General features: G+C 45.3%; 1 protein-coding gene across 3 annotated transcripts in view; it reads left to right on the top strand.

Moving 5' to 3' along the window:
• The first annotated feature begins 18,618 nt into the window (after window positions 1–18,618).
• ARHGEF26 (Rho guanine nucleotide exchange factor 26) overlaps window positions 18,619–27,172 on the top strand; it is a 78,671-nt gene continuing 70,117 nt past the window's right edge. The window contains exons 1-4 of one of the 3 annotated variants that reach the window (XM_081190137.1): window positions 18,619–18,793; window positions 19,691–19,837; window positions 20,800–21,913; window positions 25,230–25,269. In XM_081190137.1, coding sequence (XP_081046263.1) covers window positions 20,849–21,913; window positions 25,230–25,269 — 1,105 coding nt within the window. In that variant the 5' untranslated portion in view covers window positions 18,619–18,793; window positions 19,691–19,837; window positions 20,800–20,848. Of the gene's footprint in view, window positions 18,794–19,041; window positions 19,122–19,690; window positions 19,838–20,799; window positions 21,914–25,229; window positions 25,270–27,172 lie in introns of those variants that run through there. The other 2 variants (XM_081190136.1, XM_081190138.1) reach the window with 2 other exon arrangements.

Raw genomic sequence — 27,172 nt, 5'->3', positions numbered from 1 at the left:
CTAAATAATTGCGCCGGGCGAGAGCTAGCGGATGCAATGGAGGCCGAGAAGTAAGACTTCTTAGCAGCCTTCACTGCCATCTCATAGGTTTTCATAAAAACCCTATAAGATGTTCTTGAGGCTCCGTCACGGGCACCCCGCCATACTCGCTCTAGCCGTCTGAGGTCCCGCTTCATTTTCCGAAGCTCCTCGGTAAACCAGGGAGCCCGGTTTCTGCGGGGTCGCAGAGGGCGCTTAGGTGCGATCTCATCGATGGCTGCCAGGAGCTGGGTATTCCAGCCCTCAACAAGCTCAGTCAATGAGTCACCAGGGGGAGCATGGTCCCGCAAGGCTTGACGGAATCTATCCGGGTCCATCAGCCTCCGCGGGCGAGCCCAAATCGGCTCGCCACCTAAGCAGGGTGGGGGTGGAAAGTCAATCCTGGCTTTCAGAGCGTAGTGATCAGACCATGGCACCTTCATCGAAGGAGACATGATCACATCTATACCGGCGCCAAAGATCAAATCCAGCGTGTGGCCTGCTTGATGTGTGGGGCCCGAAACAAACTGGGAGAGCCCTAGTGTCGCCATGGAAGACACCAGGTCCAGAGCCTGTGAGGAGGGAGTGGCATCAGCGTGGAAGTTGAAGTCTCCCAATACCAATAGGTTAGGGAACTCCAAGGCCCAGCCAGCCACCGCCTCCAGCAGGCCTGACAGGGTGGCTGCTGGTGCGCTAGGTGGCCGGTACACCAGCCAGACAGCCAAGCTCTCCTCGGAGCCCCACACTAGGCCAACACATTCAATGCCGGGGATCGATGGCGATGGTAGAGCCCTGAAGGAACAATCTTCCCGGATTAATACTGCCACCCCTCCCCCCCGGCCCACAGTCCGTGACTGGTGGAGGACGGAGAAACCCGGGGGCGCCATCTCTCGTAAGGTAACAGTTACCCCTTCGCGCACCCAGGTCTCCGTCACACAAGCCAGGTCAACTCCCTGCGAGATAAAGAAATCTCGCAGGGTGGCGGTTTTGTTGCCTATAGACCTGGCATTGCACAACACCAGTGAAGGAGGTGAGTAATCCTTGCTCACCCTACCCTCGTCTCTCGGGATGGGGCGCAGATTGGAAGGGGTACGAGCATATCCATATCTCGATCCCCTTCGCCTATAACATCTGCCCCCACCGCCATACCTCCCTCGCCCCTCCACGGTCGCAATCCCAAGCCTCATACTAACCTCCATTTACAAATAAAAAACAAAACAACCAAAACAATTATACCCAAACAAAACCAATCCCCGCCCCACTCAGTGTCCAGCCCCCCAAAAAAACAAAAAAAACAAAATGGAACAAACAAAAATACATAAATAAAAACCACCATTCACGGTGGTACAACAAAGTAAGCAATAAAAGCACCTTTAAAACACCTTAAAATATATAAAAACATCTTTAACATTTGCAGCAGATAATGAAATAATATAATATTATAAAAAACAACAACCCCCATTTAAGGTGCTGCAAATTAAAGCAATTAAAACATTTAAAACTATTTTGTCCATTGCTGCCGGTAGCTGCTCTGTCCTCTAAACCGTGATGGTAGTGCAGGCCCCGCCCCCCTAGGCCGGATGGAGTTGGCAGGAGAGGGAGCGGTCTTCCCAGCACTCACGAAGCAGCAACAGCAGTCGTGTCCCGGAGGCCTCTCTCAGGCCTCTTATGCTGTGGCGATGAGTGCAGGCCCCGCCCCCTAGGCCAGATGGAGTTGGCAGAAAGGGAGCGGTCCTCCCAACACTCACAAAGCAGCAACAGCAGTCGTGTCCCGGAGGCCTCTCTCTGGTCTCTTATGCTGTGGCGATGAATGCAGGCCCCGCCCCCTAGGCCGGATGGAATTGGCAGAAAGGGAGCGGTCCTCCCAACACTCACGCAAGCAGCAGCACCAGCAGTCGTGTCCCGGAGGCCTCTCCCAGGCCTCTTATGCTGTGGCGATGAGTGCAGGCCCCGCCCCCTAGGCCGGATGGAGTTGGCAGGAGAGGGAGCGGTCTTCCCGGCACTCACAAAGCAGCAACAGCAGTCGTGTCCCGGAGGCCTCTCCCAGGCCTCTTATGCTGTGGCGATGAGTGCAGGCCCCGCCCCCTAGGCCGGATGGAGTTGGCAGGAGAGGGAGCGGTCTTCCCGGCACTCACAAAGCAGCAACAGCAGTCGTGTCCCGGAGGCCTCTCTCAGGCCTCTTATGCTGTGGCGATGAGTGCAGGCCCCGCCCCCTAGGCCAGATGGAGTTGGCAGAAAGGGAGCGGTCCTCCCAACACTCACAAAGCAGCAACAGCAGTCGTGTCCCGGAGGCCTCTCCCAGGCCTCTTATGCTGTGGCGATGAATGCAGGCCCCGCCCCCTAGGCCAGATGGAGTTGGCAGAAAGGGAGCGGTCCTCCCAACACTCACGCAAGCAGCAGCACCAGCAGTGGGGGTGAAGTTGCTTTGCCATTAGGAGCCAGCTCTTCCCCATTTTATCTTCACAGCAATTCTGTGGCGTAGGTTAGACTTAGAGTGAGTGACAGCCCAATTTCACCCAGAGAGCTTCATAACTGAGTTTGGACTTCTAGGTCCTAGTCTAACACTCTAATCACTACACCACATGGGGTTTTTTTGGGGGGGGGGAGCTCTGGAGCATGGTGGGAAGAAGAGGACGCAGAAAATGCTTTTGCCCACAACTTCTGCTGGTAGATTTCTGCATCTATGATGATGATGATGATGATGATGATGATTACTACTACTATTACTGTCACTGCATTATCATCACTGTCTCTCATTTCAGCTAAAGAAAGATGTGTTACTACCTTTTGATAAAATATTTCTCCATCATATAAATGGTTTTCTTGATCTCTCTCTCTCTCCCCCCCCCCTTTTTCCATTTATTTTTTCCATTACTCAGCATGGATCTCATTTTCAATGTATTTGGTTTACTTTATAATATCTATTCTAAATAGCACTTTTTTCAGTGATTCAGTTCCAATTCTTTCTATAAGAAGCAGGCTGTTCGCTGAAGGGAAATCAAATAGGCAAAACTGAAAGCTTATGTAAGTGAAATGATGGCTCACACTGTAGGACTTTGTGGGAAGCAGATTTTTTTTTTTTTTAAGAGAGAGATTTTTAAGGTCTTTTTTGTTGATCCAAAAGGGGCTTGCTTGTTTGGTTGGAAATGCAAACTCCAGCTTCACTTAGCTTGGAAAAGAGCTTTTCATCGCATATTTTAATTTAAAATGAAATAAAATCAACCCCAAAAGAAAACCATGCTGAGTTTTTCTTCTGCTTGAATTGAGGCTATTATGCATGTTCTGCAGCTCCCATGCACTTGCTAGTTTACTGTTTAGACTTCAAAAAAAAAATAAAAATCCCCCTTTACAGTCTCTTTTTAAGAAAAAGAAAACAAAGAAAGAATAGAAATCTTTGCTGGCATCACACTTAGTTTCTCAGGTTCAGGAATTTGAAGACCTTGAAGTTTCACAATTGAACTATAATTGTAATTAGTTGTTTCCTCCAGGTTCTGTTGCTGCTGTTGTTGTTGCATATACAGTAAATATATTGTGGGTGTGCAGCCCATTTGAATTATATTCAGGTCCACTTGAATCAGGAAGAAGCAGGGGGTTTTACAGGAAGAAGAACCTAGTAAGGTTGGAGAAAAGAATAGAAAGACTACCCAGCACTCAAGAAGATAAGGAACTGCATTTAGCTAACCTGCGTTGTTTCTCTCCTACAAGAAACTGCACCCCAGGAACATCTTCAGTCCACATCCAGAGATGGAATTAATTAGGCTTGAAAGAAAACCTCTTCACTTTGACCACAAGAAAAAATCCCCCCACCTCCCCCAAAAGCAGAAGTCTTGCATGTGGGTGATTTTTCTGAAGATTTCAGCTGCAGAACCCAGTCACCCTCCATTAGACTTGGGGTGGAGGGAAACAAAATCCTTTCCCCCGCCAAGTAAATTTGCTTCAAGGGAGGAATAATGAGTGCAAGTGCATGGTTGTGGCATGTGCAAGCGGTAAACACATCCATTTCTCTGACTTGCAATGCACCCAAGTGGCCCAAAGGGTTAGTGGGCCCTTGCGCTAAAATCTGAAAGCAACCACTGTGCATTAGTCCACAATTTGGGTAAATTTGGTGCACAGTTGGCTGGCCATGCCACCAGACTATACGGGCCACCATAGAAGGGAAACCCCAGGGAGTTAAATAAGCAGTTAACTTTGAACCATAGTACTCCCTGGCAGACATAACCGTGGTCAAGTTGCCTTTCCAGTAAGCAAAACGGCCAGCAGTGATCTTCTCGCTGCAGAACCACTGAGCTGGGGGAAACCACTTGCTCATCGGCAAAAAAGAAGAAATGCATCACCCCCCAAAAGATTTGCTTAAAATCAGCATACGTGGATTTATAGGTTTAGGTGCAAATCTAGAAATTAAGTCTATAATTTAAATAGGAATACAACACATATTTCACCACAGTAGAGAAGACTGTGACTTTGGTGCCTGCACAGGTTGCTGTCTAGGGGGCAACTGTTGATAGGCAACTTCAAGGCCCCTGATGCTCTCTCTCTACTTATGGTTCTGCGTGGGAAGCGGGTGGCGCTGTGGTCTAAACCACTGAGCCTCTTGGGCTTGCCAATCAGAAGGTCAGTGGTTCGAATCCCCGCAACAGGGTGAGCTCCTTTTGCTGTATCCTAGCTTCTGCCAACCTAGCAATTTGAAAGCACGCCAGTGCAAGTAGATAAATAGGTACTGCTGTGGTGGGAAGGTAGATGGTGTTCCCTTGCACTCTGGTTGCCGTTACAGCATTCCGTTGCGCCAGAAGCGGTTTAGTCCTGCTGCCCACATGACCCAGAAAGCTGTCTGTGGACAAATGCTGGCTTCCTCGGCCCGAAAGTGAGATGAGCGCTGCAACGCCATAGTCGCCTTTGACTGGACTTAACCATCCAGGGGTCCTTTACCTTTTACCATTTTTACTTATGGTTCTTGAAACCAGACTTGGACCACACAGAATTTCAAATGAAGATGTCTTCCAGCAGAACTCTTTATGTTTAAAGGGGTGATGGGATTCCAGCAGTCCCACTGACCTGAGCAGCAGATAATTGACTGCTTGCAGCAATGGTTTAAGAGATCGCATTACAAATGTTTTGCCCACTATTGGAAAATAGATAAACAGCAGAAAACTCAACTGGCATTGCCCCTAGCATGGAATGTAGTGTGAGTTTTCCTTACTGATTAAATGAGAAACACAGATAAAACACACAACACAACATGCAGCCAAATTTTACAGCTCTTTATGAAATACTGGTTGAAAGGTGTGTGCCTCTGTGTGTGTTTAAAGATCCAACTTGGCTTTCTTGACATCCCATTTTTAATCAAGTGGAGATGTTAATTCAGAAGCAAAGTCAGACTATACAGCCAAGGGGCATAGGAATATTGGTTGCCACTCTTTAATTAAATCAACTATGTTCATGTTGGGCCACTGCCAGGCAGAGAGTAAAGGCACAGGAAAACAGTCTCCCCCCCCCATATCACACAAGAGACAGCAAATCTCTCTTAAAGCAATCTTCAACTCTGTTTAATCTTCCTCCTTTTTAAACAATTAAATGCTGCTGCTTGTTATTGTTTTTACAAAGTTATTCTCCAAGTTCATTTCTTTTATTATTGACACAGTTGGAAGATACAAGGTTGCATCCAGTGCCAACCCTACTCAGAGTAGACCTACTGAGGTTAATTGGCATGACTAAGGTTCATTAATTTCAGTGAGTGACATTCAGTTAAGTTTCACTCAGACCCACTGAAATTAATAGACCTCTTAGTCATGTTCTTTCATCTAATTTGGGACAATACCAGGATCCAACCAGAACCAGACCCATCAAAAACCACAGGCGGGAGAAGCCTGTGGACGTGGGATTCGGTTGGCACCTTTGCGCCCCCCCTACTCGCGGGCAAACCCTGTTTTGGGGATCCAGAGCGACGTGGGGTGAGTGGTGCGGTGCTTTGAATCGACTGCTTCTTTCACGGAGTGAAGCCGCATTGCTGTTGCCGGAGAGCGCTGTCTTTTTCCTGTGGACAATTGGATTTTAAACAACTGCCCGTGAGTAGAACGGAAAATTGGACTATGAAATTTCTTAATTAGGCACCGAAAGCGGGAAGGTCTAAACAGGAAGTCCGCCTTCCGCTTTTGTAGATAGATTGAAGCAAAGACAGGGCAAGCTAGAGTTTAGAAAGTCGTTTGTAAAGAACTAAATTTTCATCATTTAAAATTACTGAACCCCCCTTGGAAGCAGGAGAAGAGGGTGGAACCTTTTTTAGACTGTTTAAACCTGCAGAAGAGAGAGTAAAGAAAGGTAATTTTCCACTGTCTTGAACCTGGGAGCGGGGTGTCAAGACAGACGTTTTGGAGAAGTTCATTGACTATGGACAAACGTTTTTGACAGATAGTTAAAAGAAGAGAAACATATTGATTCCATTGTTCCCTTTCACATTTAAAAGGAACAAAATATCGACAAAATATCCGAAAAAGGAAAACTTTGTTGCTAGATCTGCTTTTTTAAAAAAGAAGAAGATGGATACAAATAGAAATTGTTTCCCCTAGAGGGAGCTTGTGAAACTGTTATTAAAGTCGAACTGGGGAGCTTTGCAGCTGTAAAGATTAAAGATCGTGGGACCAGACTTCGACCTTGAACAAGAATGTGCTCAGAGGCTCTGGTGCTTGCCTTTTGCAAGACAAGTGCTTTATTGGAACAGTTACATGAGAAGATGGATTTGATGACTGTTGCGATCGGAAATTTTGGACAGGCAGTGGGTACCTATATAGAACCCACTCAGGAATTAATCCAGGAATGTGCTTTGACAGATGAGATGAGGGAGGAGGTTGTTGCTGGACCTCGGGTGGCAGAGATGGAGGGAGCTGTGGCCCAGCAGGATCATGAGTTGTTGGATTTGACGAATGAACCTGGAAAAAGTCAGATTTGGAGAGATGGAGTTCTGTTTGGCTTAGAGATGGGGGGCTGGATGGACCCCCCTATGCAGGGATGTTTTGACCTTTCAAGTCTGGCTTTAGGCCGGGGGGAGCTTGGAGTTGTGGGGGCCCCTAACTTTGGAGGGACCTTGAAACATTCCTTTAAATACCACATGGATTTCAGTGTTGACTATGGAAAAGGGGCTGACTTGTCAAGAAGGGACAAAAATATTGTCAAGCTGGAGTCTCCCCGAGTGAAAGGAGCAGAAGACAAAGTAAAGTACAGGTATAAACATGAAGAAGACTTGCGGAAGGGACATGGAAAAGACTTAAGAGCCTCGGATATAAGGTCACCAGGTTGATGGATGGATGGGATAGAAAGGACTGACAAAACCCGAGACCAGGAAGAAGAGACGATGGATGAAGATTGGAAGAAAGTTTTAAAAATTTATTTAGAAAAGTATCGTAAAATTAATGACTATTAGAAAAATGTTGGAATGAAATTATTTGGCTTTAGCAGAAATGTTAAAAAGAATTATGTAAGAATATGTTATGGTTAAAAGAATTCGGTATAAATAAGATTTAAGTTTTAAGTTTTAGGGTTTCTTATGGTAAGATAAGGTTAAAACAGATTAAGGTAATTTAATGACAGAATATTGTGAAAGATGGAAAGGATTTGCTGAGATAATTAACAACTAGAATACAAAAAAGGGAGGTGTGAGGAGGTCGATGAAATAATGAAAGTTAAGGATTTGGGAATATTGGATTTGTTTTTAAATTTTTTGTTTATTTTTGCTTTTTGATTGTGATGCATTGTGTGTTTTGTTTTTTCTTTTTGATTTTGGTTTTTATTGATTTGTATTGTTTAATTGTTACTTTTATCAACTTTTTTCTTTCTTTTTCTCTTTTTCTTGTTTTTTCCTTCTTTTTTCTTTGTAACTTTAAAATTCTCAATAAATATCATTTTAAAAAAAAGAAGAAGAAGTACCACTTTAGCTAATTAGGCCTCCTGCTGCTGCCATATCGCCGGAGCACTATTTCTGTTCTCATCCTGAAGCAAAGTTCTTAACCCGAGGTAATATTTCTGGGTTAGCGGAGTCTGTAACCTGAAACGTATATAACCTGAAGCATATGTAACCCGAGGTACCACTGTATATGACTTTTAGAAGACATCTGAAGGCAGCCTTGTATAGGGAAGTTTTAAATGTTTGATGTTTTGTCGCTTTTTTATGTATTCTGTTGGGAGCCGCCCAGAGTGGCTGGGGAAACCCAGCCAGATGGGCAGGGTATAAATGATAAATTATTATTATTATTATTATTATTATTATTATTATTATTATTATTAGGATCCAGGACAAAGCACCGCCTTTTGGAAATTCCCCCCGGACATCAATTCCGCGTTTGAAATCCCAGCAATGCCTGGGAAAATCTGGATGTATGGCAGCCCTAAACTAGGTAGGCCTTTGTTCTGATCTAGAGTAGGGCTCATCTTATGTTAACTATTAGAAAGTGATCCAAAAACAGAACGTAAGAAGCGTTTGCTGGATCAGGCCAATGGCCCATCTAGGGCCTCCTCGTCCGCACACAATGGCTATCCGGATGCCTGTGGGAAACCTGCGAGCAGGACTCAATCACAACAGCAATCTTCCCTCCTGTGATTTCCAGAACTGTTCTTCAGAAGCATTACTGCCTCCCAACCATGGAGGCAGAGCACAGCCACCAAGGCTTTTTTGTTGTTGTTGTTTAGTCGTTTAGTCATGTCCGACTCTTCGTGACCCCATGGACCAGAGCACGCCAGGCACTCCTGTCTTCCACTGCCTCCCGCAGTTTGGTCAAACTCATGCTGGTAGCTTCGAGAACATGCTATGTACACAGATTAGAACGACCTTTCTTCAAACTGGAGATGAGATGTGATTGCCTCATGTTAGGGGTGCAAGTAGATAAATAGGTACCACTCCAGCGGTAAGGTAAACGGCATTTCCGTGTGCTGCTCTGGTTTGCCAGAAAGTGGCTTAGTCATGCTGGCCACATGACCCGGAAGCTATACGCCGGCTCCCTCGGCCAATAAAGCGAGATGAGCGCCGCAACCCCAGAGTTGTCCGCAACTGGACCTAATGGTCAGGGGTCCCTTTACCTTTTACATTAAGAAGTACGTTCTGTTATCTGCCCTAACTCTTCCAACATTTAGCTTCCATACATTGGATGTCCCCAAAATGAGGTGCTTTATGAAAGCAAAAGGTGATGCATCTTAATTTATTTATTTTTAAAATGGGATTGCAAGTGTCTTGTGGGCACAGCTACTAATACAAATGGGTTTCCCCTTCTTTTCCCACCATCTTTTGTCCCTTGCACAGTCATCTCATGTGCTCTCTGCATACAAAGAGAGGGGGAGGGCTGGGGGGGGGGGAGAGAGACCAGGCCCAGAAAACAAGACCTCTCAATGGCAAGGCAGCCCTGACCCCATCCAGATATTGTTCTGCGCACTTCCAAAGCTTTCCCCCCCCACCCGTTTCCAGTAGCAACCACAAACTCTCCCAGACTATGGCAGACAATGTCTCACATGTGCTCTGGTTTGTTGTTTCGTTCTGCAACCCGCTTTTAAAATGCTTATCGTGTCTTGGGGCTGAGCTACATTGGGGATCATTCAAAGCATATGTGGCATTTTATCTCCAAACGTTCTTGAGTCAGATGCTGTTCTCAACATACCCCACGTGACATGTTTTTAACAGACGAAAATAGGGACACAGTTGTGTAAATGTTAACAGTTGCGGCTTGGTCCTATGCATATTTACTCAGTAGGGGTACCCCAAGTGTTCTTTGTCTGGGCCTCTTTTCTCCACCTTCTTTCTACACCATGAAAGACCTTGTCTGTTTTGAAAAATGGGAGGATTGGCACCCCTTCATTTCTTTAGGCCCCTTTGTTTAGGTCCCCTTGCACTTCTGGTTCCCTAATTTGTATTTACAGTAGACACAGCAATCTGTCATGTATGCATATACACGAGTAGCAAATGCTCTTCAGACATTGCTCCTTGTTCCTGGTGTCCTATCTCTGGTCTCTCACTAACATCATATTTTTGCAGCAAGAACAAGTTTAAATTAAGCTTCTGTATGGCGTGAACTCCATCGCTGCCTCTGATAGCCTGGCAGCATGCATTCCTTGTTCTGTATACTGTATTGCAAGTAGGATTTAATGTGTGTTCATTAGTTTATTCATTGTCTTGCTTTCTTATATATCTCATGCATCTTCCATCATGGAATTCAAAGCGGCAAACAAGTGACTTCCAGAAAGTATCCCATCCAGGCAATTGATCTGACGCAAGCCTGTTTTGCTTCAGCCTTCAGCCTTCCATAGATTCTGGAGACTAGGTACTTTAAGTCATTTACTCATATATGTTCCAGAGCAGTGGCAACCTGCAGCCGTTGACTGGATTTTACACAGTCCTTGGCTTAATCTCAAAAGACCTCTGCAAACAATGAGGTCAGACCTCTGGCAAGTTTTAAACTTTTTCTGTGGTTCTTATTTTACAGTTTATGTTCCCTTGCTGTAAACCGCTTTGACATCTTCTGTGTGTGGACATAGCAGTATATAAATGTCATAAATAAATAACAACAGCTGGGTCAAAAGGTTTCAGGTACTGAAAGTGGGGTACCTGTAATTGTTTGGGGCTTCTGCTAGTGACAAGGATAGTGACCCTGGATTCAGACCAAGTTCGTTGCAATGCATTCCCATTGAAATCAACAGAACTTGAGTTTAATCGTTTTCACTCTGATGTCAGTGACAATAAGCATGCAATCTGGATCTAAAACCTTATTTCTAAGTTCCTGTGGCTTTTGTTATGGTTGGAGATATACGACTAGAAATGGACAAGGACAGAAAGAAATGCCTCAAGCTTTGAAAGCTATATATTTTTTGAAAAAAGACAGCAGAAACAAATTTACACTTTCTTTAATATGACAATAAGTGCTGAGGGCTATCAGTGGCTGCTAGCCACGAAGGTTATGTTCTGCCTTCAGAATACCCCTGGCATACCCTCCAACATTTCCCAGATGAAAATATGGACGTCCAGTGCTATTTTTCCAGAAAAAGAGGTGCCAGAACTCACCATGAAACCCCCCTTCTTCTCTTATAATGGCAATGGTGCCCACAAGAGAGGTGCCAGAACTGAGTTCTGGCAAGTTCCATCAGGGGAAAAACCCCTGAGGACATCCTATTACCCTCCAACATTTCTCTGATGAAAGCAGGGACATCCTAAGGAAAAGCGGAGCATCCTAGCATCAAATCAGAAACTAGGACAGCTTCCGTAAATCCGACTGTCCCTGGAAAATTGGGACACTTGGAGGGTCTGTACCAATTGCTGGAAATCACAAGTGGGGAAAGTGTTGTAGCATTCAGGTCCTGCTTACAGGATTCCTATAGGCTGGCCACTGAGACAACAGGATGGCCCTTTGGCCTGATTCAGCAGGACTCTTAGCATGATCTCATTAATAACATAAGTGCAAGAAAAGAGGATGAACAGGAAGTGAGTGGTGGGTAGAGACAGATCTCAGCTGGCATTTGCAAAAGTGAAATCTGCTGTGCAAGGAAGGGATGCCGCCCCATTGTATCTTATTGAGTAATAATGCCGATAAGAAATGATACTGCTGAAAGCAATCACAATACAGAGCCTGATCTATCTTTGAGTTTCTGCCTAAGGTGGAATTGTGCCTAGTAAGTCTAGGGACTCGCCAAAAGGCTGGCTCTTGTTTGCAATGTAACAGTTCCTCCCCCTCTCCCATGTAAATTAAAGGACATAGTTACAGAGATGAAAATAAGTACCTACAGCTTTAACCACAGAGCTAATTGGCTATTTATTTGCAATTTGTTTTGGAAGGTAAAAGAAGATCAGAGAAAGAGAGAGAGAGAGAGCCTTAAAGTACTGATTTATCATCTTAGATAGCCGAATATGTAACAAAAAAACAAAAATCTCCCGTTTCAAAGAGGTTTTAAAAAGCTTGGACTGACTCCAAGGACACAGCTAAGTACTTCCTATTATAAGAATATTCCAAACACAGTCCTCATGTTCATTAGCTTTGAATTGCTTTCAGGCTGATTGTATTATTAACTTCTTTCATTCAAATAGACTGCCTACAAAAGGCCTTCTTGATATTGCCACTACCAAATCAGAAATTTCCTTTTAAGGAAATGTCTCTTGACTGAGAAGGGCAAAGTAGGGAGATAGAGGTCCCTGCACTGAGGAGCTTACAGTTTAAATCAGTGTTGCCCAAACTTGGTTTTCCAGCTATTTTTGAACTATAATTCCCATCACCCCTGGCCACTGGTCCTGCCAGCTAGTGATGATGAGAGCTGTAGTTCAAAAACAGCTGGAGACCCAAGTTTGGGAAAAGCTGGTTTAATTTTCATTGTTTCATCCAATATAATATCATTTCTGCCCAATCCTCCACTGCCTGTGTCAAAGTTGCCCAGAGCAAACTGGTCACTGTTGTCTGGCAGTAGATGGTGTTTTCCACATAGGAGGAAAGCTTGAGAGATGAAAAGGTCCGACCTTATGGGAAACATGTGACTGTCTAAAGCAGTGGTTCCCAAACTTTTTTGGACCACTGCCCCCTTGGTTCTATAAACCCATTTTCCTGCCCTATAAGAAAGCATTCTTTAGTATAGCAGTTCATGCTACCCACTAAGAAAGATGATAACACGATAAAATTCAAAACAGTAACAGTGAAGGTGGACTTTCCTTCAGTCTTTTAAGCTCAGGTTGGCCAGCCATCTGTCGAGGATGCTTTAGTTGTGATTGCATTGCAGGGGTTGGACTAGATGACCCTTGGGACCCATTCCAGTTCTACAACTCTTTGATTCTAAGTTTCCGAATAAACTACTTCCAATTCATTTTTAAGCTTCGCATTTTTCACTTCTCAGATAACATTTGATATTGAATTACTATTGCATACCGAAGGGCGGATTGGCTGTGCTCCCAAGTCTTTGTTCCAAAGCTTTTGGTGCGTGTATGTTTTGAGGTTGAAATTCGCAGCAAAAAGCATAGTCCTCCTCACAGAGGGCCCTTTGCCCAAGCACGAGGAAATTGGCAATACCTATACCGAAGGATTGGCTAGTGTGCACTCGCTTTAGCAGTTTCCTTTTAAGCTCAGTTTCAGAAACAATGACCTAAATATTTCAGAATGAATTCTAGTGGCAGGAAACTCGAAGGTGCAAGCCAAGATTAACAGCAATAAACAGAAGGCATGTGCAGCATGTTCCAAAATAATGTCTTTGCATGAAACTCAGGAATGGAACTAACTCCCAGATGCAAAGAAGAATATATACTCTGGAAGGCTTTGAATCTTAACACTTCCAGAGTTTAAAAAGGACCTGATAGATAGCCTAACTTTAATGGTACAGAGTTTTCTACTCTTACTGGAACTTTTGGTCTCTTCTTCACATTATAGTTTTAGGTGCACCAAACAATGTAGCATGTGAATCGTCCAAACACATGTTGGCAAATGAATATATACAGTCATGAGAGAGCTAGGATTGATTACAGTTCCCTGCCAGGTGTATTCCCAGTGACAAACCCAGGTTTCTTACTGTGTAAAAGTCAGCCTAGGTCCCAGAGCTAATTCACCAGTCTCTTGTGCCCAATACTTCATCCCAGCTGCTAGAGGGAGCACTACCGCTATAGGTGAATTCCACCCGGTCCAGAGTTTGGCACTATACTTCAGCTTAAAACATCTCAACATTTTATCAGAACCTATATCAACTTTTAGGTAAAGGTAAAGGGACCCCTGACCATTAGGTCCAGTCATGGCCACTCTGGGGTTGCGGCACTCATCTCGCTTTATTGGCCGAGGGAGCCGGCGTACAGCTTCCGGGTCATGTGGCCAGCATGACTAAGCTGCTTCTGGCAAACCAGAGCAGCGCACGGAAACGGTGTTTACCTTCCCGCCGGAGTGGTACCTATTTATCTACTTGCACTTTGATGTGCTTTCAAACTGCTAGGTTGGCAGGAGCAGGGACCGAGCAACGGGAGCTCACCCGACAAGTCCTAGGCTCAGTGGTTTAACCCACAGCGCCACCCACGTCCCTTATATCAACTTTTAACTATGTACTAATTAAAGGTGATTTGCCTCATTCCATGACCAACCAGGGCATTCTAAGAAATCTTCATTCTTGAGTTTAACATAAAGGCAGACAGCTGAATAATTACCCGGTAATAGGGAAGACCTTGGCATGCCTAGTCCATATATTATACTCCCCAATCTTCTACAGTTTATAAATTGGGGTGTTCTTCCTTGAACAGCTGGTTCCAGGTTTAATCAAGCAGAAACATATGTAACTCTTGACTCTGAACAGGAAACACGTAAAATTAAAAGGTACCCTATGTATGAAAGTAATAGGACAGAGAGGGAAGAAGAATCTTTGTTTGCATCAGCCACTAGCCATAGCAATAAAATAAAACATAATGTACTGAAGATAGAGGCAAAAACTTAACCATACAAAATACATTCTGGAGGTTTACATCAATAATAGATCTTATTAGAATTGCCACTGCTAATTTTTTTTTTGCAGTTTTTGCTGTCACCTGGTTATCTCGATCTGCTAGAAGCAAGGACACAGTAGAAGTGGTTGAAAGTAATAATATATTTCACTCTCAATTTAACCAAAAATTCTGTGTTGAGTGGGTCACAGAGATGAACCCTCTCCTTTTCTTGTGTTCAATTAGAATAGGGAGCAACCAGAATTCACTCATCTAGGGGTTCATTTGGTGCTGGCTATTATCAGAGAACTGTCAGGCATCCAGACAGCCATCTTCAAAGGAATATATAGGGCCCATTGCTGCGTTTATCTCACTTTTTTATGGTAGGAAGAATGATCCCTGGATTCAAGGATGCTTAGCCAGCCTTTTTCTTCCTGCTCCTCCAACCTTGGACCAAAGCATAATGATCATCGTGGCTTCCTTGAAATTTTGGTTTATACAATCTGCTCCTTCTCTACAGCACTCCAGGAAAATGAGTTGGAAAACTACATAACTTAACACTGGATTACAACTGTAGACCGCAGGATTAGTTATGTCCTTTTTGGACTCACTTTCTTGGGCACCATGGAGAAGGAGCAGATGCACATGTTGTTAGTTTGACTCTCATCAAACCCAGCCAACGTGACCAATGGTCAGGGCTGGTGGAATGAGCATTTATTCATTTATTAAATTTGTATCCCACCCTTCACCCCAAAGGATCAAAATGTTAAAACAATACAATTTAATTAAAATAAAACATTTTAAAATACAATTAAAAATGATCTAAAAACATTAAAAAGCATTTAAGGTAAAGATAAAGGGACCCCTGACCATTAGGTCCAGTCGTGACCGACTCTGGGGTTGCGGCACTTCAGGTTAAGAACAGCTTCAGGTTAAGTACGGACCTCCAGAACGAATTAAGTACTTAACCTGAGGTACCACTGTAAAGGTAAAGGGACCCCTGACCATTAGGTCCAGTCGTGGCCGACTCTGGGGTTGCGACGTTCATCTCGCTTTATTGGCCAAGGGAGCCGGCGTACAGCTTCCGGGTCATGTGGCCAGCATGACTAAGCCGCTTCTGGCAAACCAGAGCAGCGCACGGAAACACCGTTTACCTTCCCACCGGAGCGGTACCTATTTATCTACTTGCACTTTGATGTGCTTTCAAACTGCTAGGCTGGCAGGAGCAGAGACCAAGCAACAGGAGCTCACCCCGTCGCGGGGATTCAAACCGCCAACCTTCTGATCGGCAAGTGCTAGGCTCTGTGGTTTAACCCACAGCACCACCAAAAGCATTTAGAACATCCTAAAAGCCTTTAGCAGCAGTCCAGCAATGTTTGAGGGGACAGTTTCCCTATCCTTGGTGTATTGTTAATGACACTGATTGGTGTTTAAATGGGAAGGCTGAGTGTTGAGGAGAAACCTATGCCCACAATCTGCTGCAGCCACAAAAAAGTAAGGCAAGATCAGTGCTATTTTTCTAGAAAAAGAGGTGCCAGAATTCACCATGAACGCCTCCCTTGTTCTCTTATAACGGCAATGGCGCCCATCTGAGAGGTGCCAGAACTCAGTTCTGGCAAGTTCCAGCTGAAAAATCCCTGGGCAAGCATAAAGAACTATGTAGTCTAGCTTTCTGCTACTTCCCTAAAACTGGAATAATCAACAGCTGTTGAGACAGCAAGTGAGAAAAGAAATGCCAGCCATATTCACCCTTAGGGAAAGGATTGGTTCTAAAGCTAAATGAACAGTAACTGCATTTCCTTTTTCCTGTACTAAGTTAAATCCTGTAATTATGTTTTTGACATTACTTCTTATTTATAAACTGTGAGAGAAGGTGCCTGGACATTTTAATGTGCACACTGGCTATCAGCCGCTCCCACACACCACTGCCATGTAGCTTCCTAAAGGTTCCCCATGAGGAAATGCAGTTTTTGGTCTGAAACAGGTTCCCTACCCCTGCTCTACAGAGTTGTAACTGCAGGCACTGCCCCAGGAACAGGATCTTGCCTCCGTACTGTTAAGATAGATGAAACATCCTCTAAGAATCTGGTGCCTTTAACAGACAGAGGCAGGACTCTTAGGAATTTATCATATGAAATTCACCTGCTGGATTTCTGGCTAGCAAGAGTCCTGGGAAAGAGAAAGAGTTGACAAATCTGCCTGTCCTCTAATGACTGCAACTGACAACAGGGAGACGCTGAGACATGAGTAGGGAGTCTCTTGCGGAGTATGTGAGAAGCAGAAGGCTTGATCATTGTGTTTATTACCTAAGAAGATGTTTTTCTTCTCCTTGAAGTCACACTGTGTACCAAATCCTTGTGAAATTGCGACATCCCTCAAACCACAGACTTCCATGCTTATGTGATTTATAAAGATTGCCAGCAACGCTCCTGTTTATTTCCTCTGGTATTATGACCAAATAGTTCTATCCTTTCTGCAGTGTTTGTCTCAAGCTTATTTTTGGATGCAGAAACAAAGGCAATAGCCACACAAAGAGTTGGAAGGGACCCTGAGGATCATCTAATCCAACCCCCTGCAATGCAAGGAATATGCAGCTGTCCCAAACGGGGAGTGAACCTGCAACCTTGGCGTTACAGAATTGAAGGTGGAGATCATCAGTTACATCTCTCTCTCTCTCTGTGTATGCATATATGGTATGTGCCGTATGTATGTACTATACACGTGCTTGAGTGTTGTGTTTGGTAGCCCATAGGCCACATCCATCACTGACATGTAGCCCCTTGGAAATTGAAGCCCCAAAGGGAATTTTGTCCTAGGGCACTTGGAAGCAGCCAAGGCATTCCAATGGCCATGGGGGGGGGGAGGATTCCTTCTAATCCCCCCTTCTCTACAAACACTAGACACTGGGGCCAATGGTTGGTTGGGTGTACAAAGCTTATTGCCTTTCCCCCCTTTCAATTCCAGGTGCTAAGTTGTTCCACTTAAAGCAGGAGTGGATAGTCAACCGAGGCACTCCAGATGTGGCTGTACTACAACTCCCATCAGCCCCCCAGCCAATAGTTGGGGATGGATGAAATTCAGCAAATATCCGGAGGGCCAAAGATTGACCTACTCACCGCCCCCCCCTTGCCTTAAAGGAATCACACCATCCAGGTATCCGCGTAAGCATGAACCCAATTCAGTCAGTGTCCCCCCAGCAAGATCGAGAGACACAGGTTCCTTAAGTACAGTGGTACCTTGGGTTACATACGCATCAGGGTACAGACTCCGCTAACCCAGAAATAGTGCTTCAGGTTAAGAACTTTGCTTCAGGATGAGAACAGAAATCGGGCTCCGGCAGTGCGGCAGCAGTAGGGAGGCCCCATTAGCTAAAGTGGCGCTTCAGGTTAAGAACAGCTTCAGGTTAAGTACGGACCTCCAGAACGAATTAAGTACTTAACCTGAGGTAAAGGTAAAGGGACCCCTGACCATTAGGTCCAGTCGTGCCCGACTCTGGGGTTGCGACGCTCATCTCGCTTTATTGGCCGAGGGAGCCAGTGTACAGCTTCCAGGTCATGTGGCCAGCATGACTAAGCCGCTTCTGGCGAACCAGAGCAGCGCACGGAAACGCCGTTTACCTTCCCACCGGAGTGGTACCTATTTATCTACTTGCACTTTTGTGCTTTCGAACTGCTAGGCTGGCAGGAGCAGGGGCTGAGCAACGGGAGCTCACCCCGTCACGGGGATTTGAACCGCCGACCTTCTGATCGGCAAGTCCTAGGCTCTGGTTTAACCCACAGCGCCACCCGCGTCCCTTACTCATGACTTAATTCTAAAAGTTGAGGCTCTTTGGGAAAGGCTCAAGCCACTTGTGGACCCGAAAGCCCCCATCCTCACATTTCCGTGCGCTCTACCCGGACGCTCCGGCGGGGCAGGGGGCTGTTCACACGCCCTCGGCGGCCCTTCCCGCGCCTCTGCTCCGACGCCAGGGCTCAGCCCTTCGCATGCAAATCCAAGCGGCTGCTGCCGGGACCTTGGCAACGGCCGCGGCGCCATCTGGCCGTGCGCCGGCGGGGAGGCAGCCTCGCCTTTCGCCGCTCGGCCGGACGGCGAGGGCGGCGCTAAGGGCAGCGGGGAGGCGGCGCTAAGGGCAGCGGAGGGGGGCCGAAGGTACCGCGGCGGCGCTGGGCGCGCGGAGCGGCGAGGAGGAGGGACGGGGGCAGGCAGGCAGGTCAAGTTCCCGCCGGGCGGTGCGCTCTGGCTCTAGGTCGGGACTCCCTCGCCGCCTCAGTCCTGGGAGAAGGAGACACGGCGCGGAGGCGGCGCCTGTTTTTGCAGTTGGGGCGGACGGGCGCGCCGACCGAGAGCGCCCTGGCCTCGCGCGCACGCCGAAATGAGGTGAGCGGCTGCGCTTCGTTTGGGTGGGGCGCTTGGCGGGAAAGCGCCGCGGGGACCGTGCGCTCGGTTGGGACCTCCGTGGCGCAGGCAGGGAGTCCCGCGCTCTCCTCTCGTACCTGTGGAAAAGAAAAGTTTTGCCTTAGTTGAGTTGGCCGCTCTTCCCAACTCCGCGCCGCCGCCCCCTCGGTGGGGAGGTCGCAGGAGCCGGGCGGGAAAGAACCTACAGAGCCCGCGAGAATGCTAAGAGAAGGGGGCGGTGGGAACGGGGCCAGGGGCTCTGCATGGAAGCTGAGGAGAAAGGCGTGGGAATTCCAGCAAAGCCCGCGAGGTGAAAGAGCGCGGCGGCCTTTCTTTTCTTTTTTAGAGAAAGGTGTGATCTCTTTTCATCTCGGAAGTCTTCAAAAAAATCACAGCGCGCGAGGAAGCCCGCATGCCAAGAGCCGGTGACAATCCAGTTCAGGGGAGTTAAGTGGCTCATAACTCCCTCCTCGCCTCCGGTGGCGGGTAGTTTGTTGAGGGTTCACTTTTGAGGAGGACAACTCCGTGCATGGAAACAAGCCTCGCGGCATTTAATGGGCTTTCTTTCCTCTTCCATATATGCACACGGAGGAAAGAAAGCCTGTTACATGCTGTGAGGCTTATTTCCAAGCAAACAGGCACTCAGGATCTCTGCCCGGGGCTCAGTGTGGGGACTTGCTTCTTAGTTAACGGGCTGCACGGGGACTGTGCTTCTTAGCTGCTGCAACCTTAAAAAAAATACCCAGCGCATTAGTTTTGGTGTGAGTTTTCGAAGGCGAGCACTTGCTTAGTCAAATGCATCAGTAGGAGTTGGCTTGCAGAAGTTCCTCCTGTATTCAGTGTGATAAGTATCACTGCACTTCCTTGTTTTCTTATCAGGTTGGAGATCAGGCTTTTGACCTGAACTTGAGGCATGAACTAAGGAACTGTGCCACTCCGTTCTCATTTTAACTTCTGCTCCTTGGCTGTAGGAGCCTCATTTGCAGTGTCTGGAAAGCCTTTTAAAGACCCGGAGGAGTGTTGGAGGTAGTTTCTGATGTTCATGGTGGTCTTCTGCTCTTTTATTTTTTAAAAAAAGCATTTCAAGTGTGTCTTTGGACCCCAGCCCTAGTTTTTAAGTAGCTCCACCCTCCTTTTTCCCCAGTCATCAATTCATGACCTGGATTTGCCTCCAGCTGCTGGGCTATTTTCACATGTGTTAAATGGGTTGATGGTTAGGAATGCTGAGTGATGGAATAGTTTTGCTTGTTTCACCATGTGCCCAGGCCCTTGTTTGTTTGTTTTTTCCTTCTGCAGACTCCCTCCTTGCACCTTACCCCAAGATGCACCTATGGGCCATAGGTGCATGTTGGAAAAAGTGAAACGGATTGCATGCCTGCTGTAATCTCACTCTGCCTTCAGAACTTCATAAAATACCATTCAGAGTGCTTTAATTGCAGGAAATATTCTTTGGAGGGCTTTGCATGTGGGAAAATGGAGAATTCTTTATCTGTATGGTCCAACAAAAACAATAACTTTACCTGTTTTCTGTTTCTAGAACCACCATGGGAGCAACCACCTATACTAAATTATTCTTGGCAAGTGTTCTAGTTCTGTAATTGAATAGTTCCTCTGCTTTGTTGTTCAACAGCTAATGTACATGTAGGATAAGAAACTCCCTACTCTGCAGGTTTTTAAAATTAAGCTGGACCTTGCACTTGCTTTAAATGCTTCCACCTTTAACTTTCACCACATTGCCAGCCAAATGGTGCCTGGGTTGCTCAAACAAACCATGGTTAAGGAAGGGTGCTGGGTTCAGACATAATGCCATGCCGTAGTTAAAACAAACCAATATTTCTAAGCCAACAGCAAACCATTGCTTCCGATTGTGGTTTGTTGGTAGTAAACAAATCACATATAAGATGCTAGGTAAGGTTCATTTGTGTTATGTGTGTATCAGGCTACTGAATGATTGAAGTTTTACTTGCTTCTGTTTTCTTGTTAAAAAGGGCCGTCTGCATTCCTCTCCCAATGTTGGGTTGACCGTAGCCCTTGGTTATGGATGGCCCAAATGAAGTGGACTTTTCCAACAACAACATTGCACCACTGTGGAGGAGGAGGTCAGCCCACCAGACCCATTTGCACACAAAGAACAAACCCAGGCCCCAGTCTTATCAGAGCTCCACAGGGGTTCTCTTCACAGATTTTCCCGTGGAAGACAAGGATACGTTTACTTTAACTCAGCCTGATGAAACTATAATTACTTCTCTGGACAGCAGATCCATTCAAAGGAGCCCTTTGCTTTTCAGCTGCGGCCTTGGTTCTGTGCCAAATGGAAAGGTTCGGTTTCCGGAGCATAAGGCTCTCTCCCCTAGGCTTTCTGACCAGTCACCCCAAGTCCTGAAAATGGTTTCAAATAATTCTATAAATTTTACAGCCAGTGGTCCTATAAATTCAGCAAGCAGCAAGCTAGCTCACCCAGGGAGGATTTCCAATCGAGCAGCACTTTGTCCAGAGAAGGAACAAATTGTTTTCTCATCAAGCCTTGGATTGTCGCCTACGGAAATCGTGCATTCGCCAAATAACAACACATCCACCGCCTCAGCATTGCAACCCAGCCAGCTTCCTAAAAGCTCAGAGAAGGCATCTGTTTGCCTGTCTGCTCCCTTGGAACAGCAGCATCTGTCTCTCCAAAGACTGCCGTCAAATCAGAATGAGCTTGCAGAAACACCGCCCGTGGTTCTGAGTACGCACAGTCCTGCTGCGTTGAAAGTGGGGAAGCAGCAGATCATCCCTAAGAGTTTGGCTACTGAAATAAAAGTAACCAACAAAGCTAATAGCCAGAATGTGGAACCAAGCAGGAGGGTTCTCAAGGTCCGTAGCATGGTGGAGACCCTTGGGTTGCCTTTGGTAGCTGGTGGAGGTGAAGAAGCAGAAGCGGATGTGGACAGCCCAGGGATGCTGAAACGTAGTTTGAGGTCTACTTCCTATCGGCGGGCTGTTGTGAGTGGCATTGACTTTGACAGCAGTGCCAGCTTTAAGACAAAAAACAGAATGTCCCAGCCAGTTCTGAAGGCGGTTGTGGAAGATAAGGAGAAATTCTCTAGCTTAGGAAGAATAAAGGTAAGGAAATTGATGAAACTTGCTTTGTTAATGAGTTGCAATGATATGTAGGTTTTAAAAATGGGAAAAAACGTGTTTTATTTGTACGCAAAATTTGCATCCTTGCTACCCTTCAAGCAGTTTAAAGTAGTGTGTTAACGTCATACCAACCCTGTGATATAGGTGAGAGATAGCGACTTGCTCATGGTAAATTCAGTGGTAATTCATCCTATAGTCTCCATTGATGTTTAGTGTGTTGAACACACCATCAAGCATGAAGGGAAGATGCAAGTCTGCAGACAGAAATTATGGGTTGTATCCAACTAAGTTCTGTTTGGAAATTAATGGACCTAGGTTGGTCATTGTTTTCAGTGGGTCTACTCTGAATAAAAGTAATATTGGATGCAATCTGATGTTTCCACAGGAAACAGACATACTTCAGGTGTAGAGCATGTGTGAAGGTCCTGTGTTCTGTCAATGGTATTTCTAGGTAGGGCTGGGGAAAATTCTTTGAAAGCAGCTTCCGGTCCTTACCAAAAATACTAAGCAAAGTGGTCCAGTGATCTCACTGTATAAGGCAGCTTAGTGTTAAGTTGGAGCAGGTTATCAGGTTTGTATTCCTCTATGAGCTATATTGGCTCACTGGTACGGTGGAGAATATTGGCAGGTGCAGCTCTCTCTGGACAGAATAATTGCCCTCTCCTTCCCACATATGAACGAATGACTGATCCATGCTGGAAGCAGAATGGGAGATTAAACCGCTCCATAGAAGGGTTTATTGAATTCTAAAGGAAAGTTGGAGGCTTTGTGGCAAGGAGGGGTAGTGCGTTCTCCAGGGTCAGCTCTGTATTGTGACTCGTGTGTTTTGCTGCTGCGTGTGTCCAAAAACTTACCAGCTGCCTTCAGTTTATCGGCACCAGCTGGGAAACAAATGGGCACTTCCTTTCCTTCCTGCATAGTCTTCTCCATCCAGCACTTGAATGTTGTGGTTCTCAACTTTGCAGCGATGATAGGAACAGAAAGCAAACAGAACTTAAACATGAATGCCATCTTCTTAGAGTGCGGGAGTTTTTTTGTAACATTTTTATCCTCTTTTGAGCTGTAGTGTAATTGCAGCATCAGTACCTATTCTGTCAAGCCAAGGAAGTTCTTTGACCAGGCTTCCTCAACCTCGGCCCTCCAGATGTTTTTGGCCTACAACTGCCATGATCCCTAGCTAGCAGGACCAGTGGTCAGGGATGATGGGAATTGTAGTCTCAAAACATCTGGAGGGCCAAGGCTGTAATATGACCCTTTGAAATTATTCCTTAAAGGGGCACATTAAGATGTGCTGCTTCATTTGTGAAGTTGGTGGGAAGCTCCTGGCTAAGAAACCCATTGTGACTTACTTTTCATACACAGGTTGACGAATCTTGGCTGGCTTTAGTTATTCAATTGAAAACTGGTTGTCACCCGGAACCCCTTCTGCTCCTGGCCTTGTGCTGTGTGTCTGAAATGCAGCAGGCATTGGAGCAGGGGAGAGAGGGGGGCATTTTTGCTCAGTGCTGAAGCAAGGTGGGTGGGTAGAGGCTTGCTGTCGCTCTGACTATTGTACTGCACTGGGTCTTGCTTTGTTGGACTCCTCTGTGGCAGTATGATCTACGTAACTGCACTTCAGTCACACTTGTTTGTGAATCACATGGGTCAAGTACAATGACATACCCAAAAGCTGCAAAAAGAGAGAGAGGTGCAGGTACTCTTCTTTCTCCAGTGCATTAGCCTGTGCAGATTGAGCAGGCAGCACTGATCTTATTGGCAAGGACTACTTGGAACTGTTGATTGGGGGACATTGCAGGGCATAAATGTGCCCAGATGATCTTACCCTTTAAATCCATCCTGCAGACAAGCATACAGAAACAGGAACCAATAGCTGCTTCTCATCCATTACTTACCGCTGAATACAGGTTTGTCACCTGTACCCCACTTACCGCATCCCTTTGTATGTGAACAAAGGAAATAATTCTATATGCAGGCAGCATTTGCATAACACTGCTTTTGCACCTAAGCTAAACCATTGAGAAGTCTAATGAGGAAAGTTAGGTTAAACATATGTAAACAGCAGTTATGCATAAGCAGCATTTATAGTAGTCATTTTACTCTAATGTCTTTGCTAAAGTAGAATGCTTAATATAATCCCCATTTTAAATATGTTTGAGTAATAGCCTTGCAGCCTGATCACACAGTGGATTTATGTCCCAGGTAAATGTCATAAGATTTCAGGCTTAATTATATTGTGCCTAGATAATGATGCATTAAGATGCTGCTAAAGGAATGTTTAAGATGATGCGGAAAACTTTGATTGCCTGAACGTGTCATAATTTTGATGTTTTTAATTTGCACCCTACCTTATGGGTCCTGGATACCTTTAATAACAAACATTTGATTAAAATTTCTGCAGGATGCCTTAAAATTGCATAGTGAAGCACTCAAGGGCTAACCATAATTAGGGGTCCTGCATCTAAACACACCTCTGTGTAGCAGAGTGGACACTTAATTATTTTGCATTCATGGTGATATACATAGTTGGTTGTTTTTACACTAGTGTACACCTATTTAAGTGGATTATCTTGTGAAGTGGCCATCAGCAAAACATCTATAAACCATTGCTCAAGAGCAGCCTTTCTTAGCCTGGTGCCCCCAAACACTTTGGAAGGCAGCTCCCATCATCCTTGACCATTCTGGCTGGGCTTGATGGGAATTGCAGTCCAGTGGCATATGCAGGGCAGCAGATTGATGCAAAGGCTACACTAGAGGAAACTGTTCTACAGCAAATGGGAGACAACCTTGCCTGCCTTAGACAAATGCCATCGACTTTAAAGACTGTTCCAAACAAATGAAGTCAGTTGCATGTTTACTAAATGAAAATATTTCTATGGTTTTTTTTAAAAAATGGAGTTTATTCCATTTAGAGATAGAAAATTCATTACTAAAATGCATCATGTGATGTAATCTGGTGTACACGTGAACCTCCTCCATTTTCAGATTTCTATTAATTTTAGTGAAGATAGCAAGAGCGTGTGCACATTTTCCCTTGAAAGAGTCTAATTGAGGGCCACAACTTCCCAAACATTATAGACCTGTTGAGATGGCTGACTTCTGACATGACTTGATGATCCATCCTGTAACAGGAAGGGAAGGGGGCATTTCTTAAAGTAAATCATTTGGTGTATCTTATTTGAACTTATTTTTATGCAAAGCATAATGAACTCAGTTTTAGGGGGGGGTTGCTGCTTGCTGAACCTTCTTGTTTTCACTGGTTTGCTTTTCCTTTCTCTCCCCTCTTTTAAAATAATTTTAGAAGAAAATGCCAAAAGGACAAGGGACCTTTGATGGAGACGGTAAGAACACTTTTTTTGGACAATTTAATGTGTGAAACCTCAAAAAAGCATGTATGAAGAAACTGAGCCAAATGAGTTGTGTGTTTTAAGCAAATTCATGTATAACTAAATTGTCTTTAATATAGGTTATATATATGTGTGTGTGTGTGTGTGTGTGTGTGTGTATATATATATATATATATATATGCAGGTTTTGGTGTCTTCGGGTGTCTTCCCGTGTAAGAGTTGGGGTGTCTAGGCGACGTTTCGACGAGGTCTCACTCGTCATCTTCAGGCTGGTGCTTTCGGCTTCTTGTTACTAGAACAGAGCAGGATCTCAGTGTTTGAGTTCCTATAAATACTGTTGAGGGGGTGTGGTGTATAGCCTCCAACGTTCTGGGCAGAGAGGAAGTTCCCAGGTTAGTGTGCCTTTTCTTCTTTTGTTCATTAATTACTTGAGGGATATCTTGAGTGATTTCTTGAGTGATATTCTGAGTACCACTTAGGAGGGTCATTAGGTGTGGATTAGTTGCTAAAGCTTTCGTGTCTTGACCTCTTGAGCTTGTGAAGAGTTTTTCTGAGAAGATGGCTGTACTGCACTTAGTTGTGCTCTGGCTTGGCTTCGTGTATAGGGGCGAGCTGTGGTTTTGTGCCCTGTGCCAGCCAGATCTGTGTAGGGATTGCAGGGGGGTGCAACATCCGGAGGTGCCACTATGGTTTGGCTACTGGATGGTGTCTGTAATTTATCTGTGGAGAGGGTCTGGGTTTGGGTCTGGTGTGGTTGATTGGTTACAAACTCCTTCCAGTTCATAGAAACAATAAAGAAGCAAAACCTACATCCCGATGACCTACTTGTGAGCTTCGATGTTGTATCTCTCTTCACACAAGTGCCCATTAATGAAGCCTTGACAGCCATTCAAAACAAATACAATCCCCCCGAATACATCCTGGACCTAACCAACCACTGCCTAACCAACACGTACTTCATCCACAATGGACAAAGATACAAACAGATAGAAGGAGCACCTATGGGATCACCCCTCTCACCGGTCATCGCAAATCTGTACATGGAACACTTTGAAACCAATGCTTTAGACAAGTCAGAACACAAACCCAAACTTTGGCTCAGATATGTTGACGACACCTTTGTAATTTGGCCACACGGGAAGGAAAAACTAGATAGCTTCCTCACACATCTCAACAGCCTACACCCCAAAATACAATTCACTATGGAAATAGAAGCCAACAACCAACTTCCCTTCCTTGACGTCCTAATCTACAAAAAACCTGATGGCTCCCTAGGACACACTATCTACCGGAAAAAAACACACACCAACCGCTACTTACATGCACAATCACACCACCACCCTGCACAAATAAACTCCGTAGCCAAGACTCTCATCTCCAGAACCAAACGCCTGGCTGACAAAGACCACTTGACAACTGAGTTACAGAATCTCTCAAATGTGTTAATCGCCAACGGATACCAACAAAACAGGGTTACGAAGCTAATCCAAAAAGAAACACCCCCCAAAAACCAAGACACAGAAGAAAACAATGGCATGGCCCTCCTTCCTTATATCAAGGGCACTACAGATAAAATTAGCAAAATCCTCCATAAACACAATATCAAAACAGCCTTTTGCACCAACCAAAAAATAGCCAATATCCTCAGAAACCCCAAAGATAAAATCCAGTTAGAAAACCAAGGGGTCTATGAAATACCCTGCAAAGTCTGCCCAGCCACGTACATTGGACAAACAAACAGACGAATAAATGCACGTATCGCAGAACACAAGAATGCCGTCAAAAAAGAAGAAAAAACTTCCTCTCTTTACCAACACATGAAAGAAACAGGACACGAAATTAATTTTGCAGATTCCAAATTGCTCTTTAACATGGAACATCACCACAAGAGAATAAT

This window comes from Podarcis bocagei (assembly GCF_964188305.1).
Source record: "Podarcis bocagei genome assembly, chromosome: 4".
In the NCBI taxonomy this organism is placed as follows: domain Eukaryota; kingdom Metazoa; phylum Chordata; class Lepidosauria; order Squamata; family Lacertidae; genus Podarcis; species Podarcis bocagei.
This window is presented reverse-complemented; position numbering and strand designations above follow the sequence as displayed.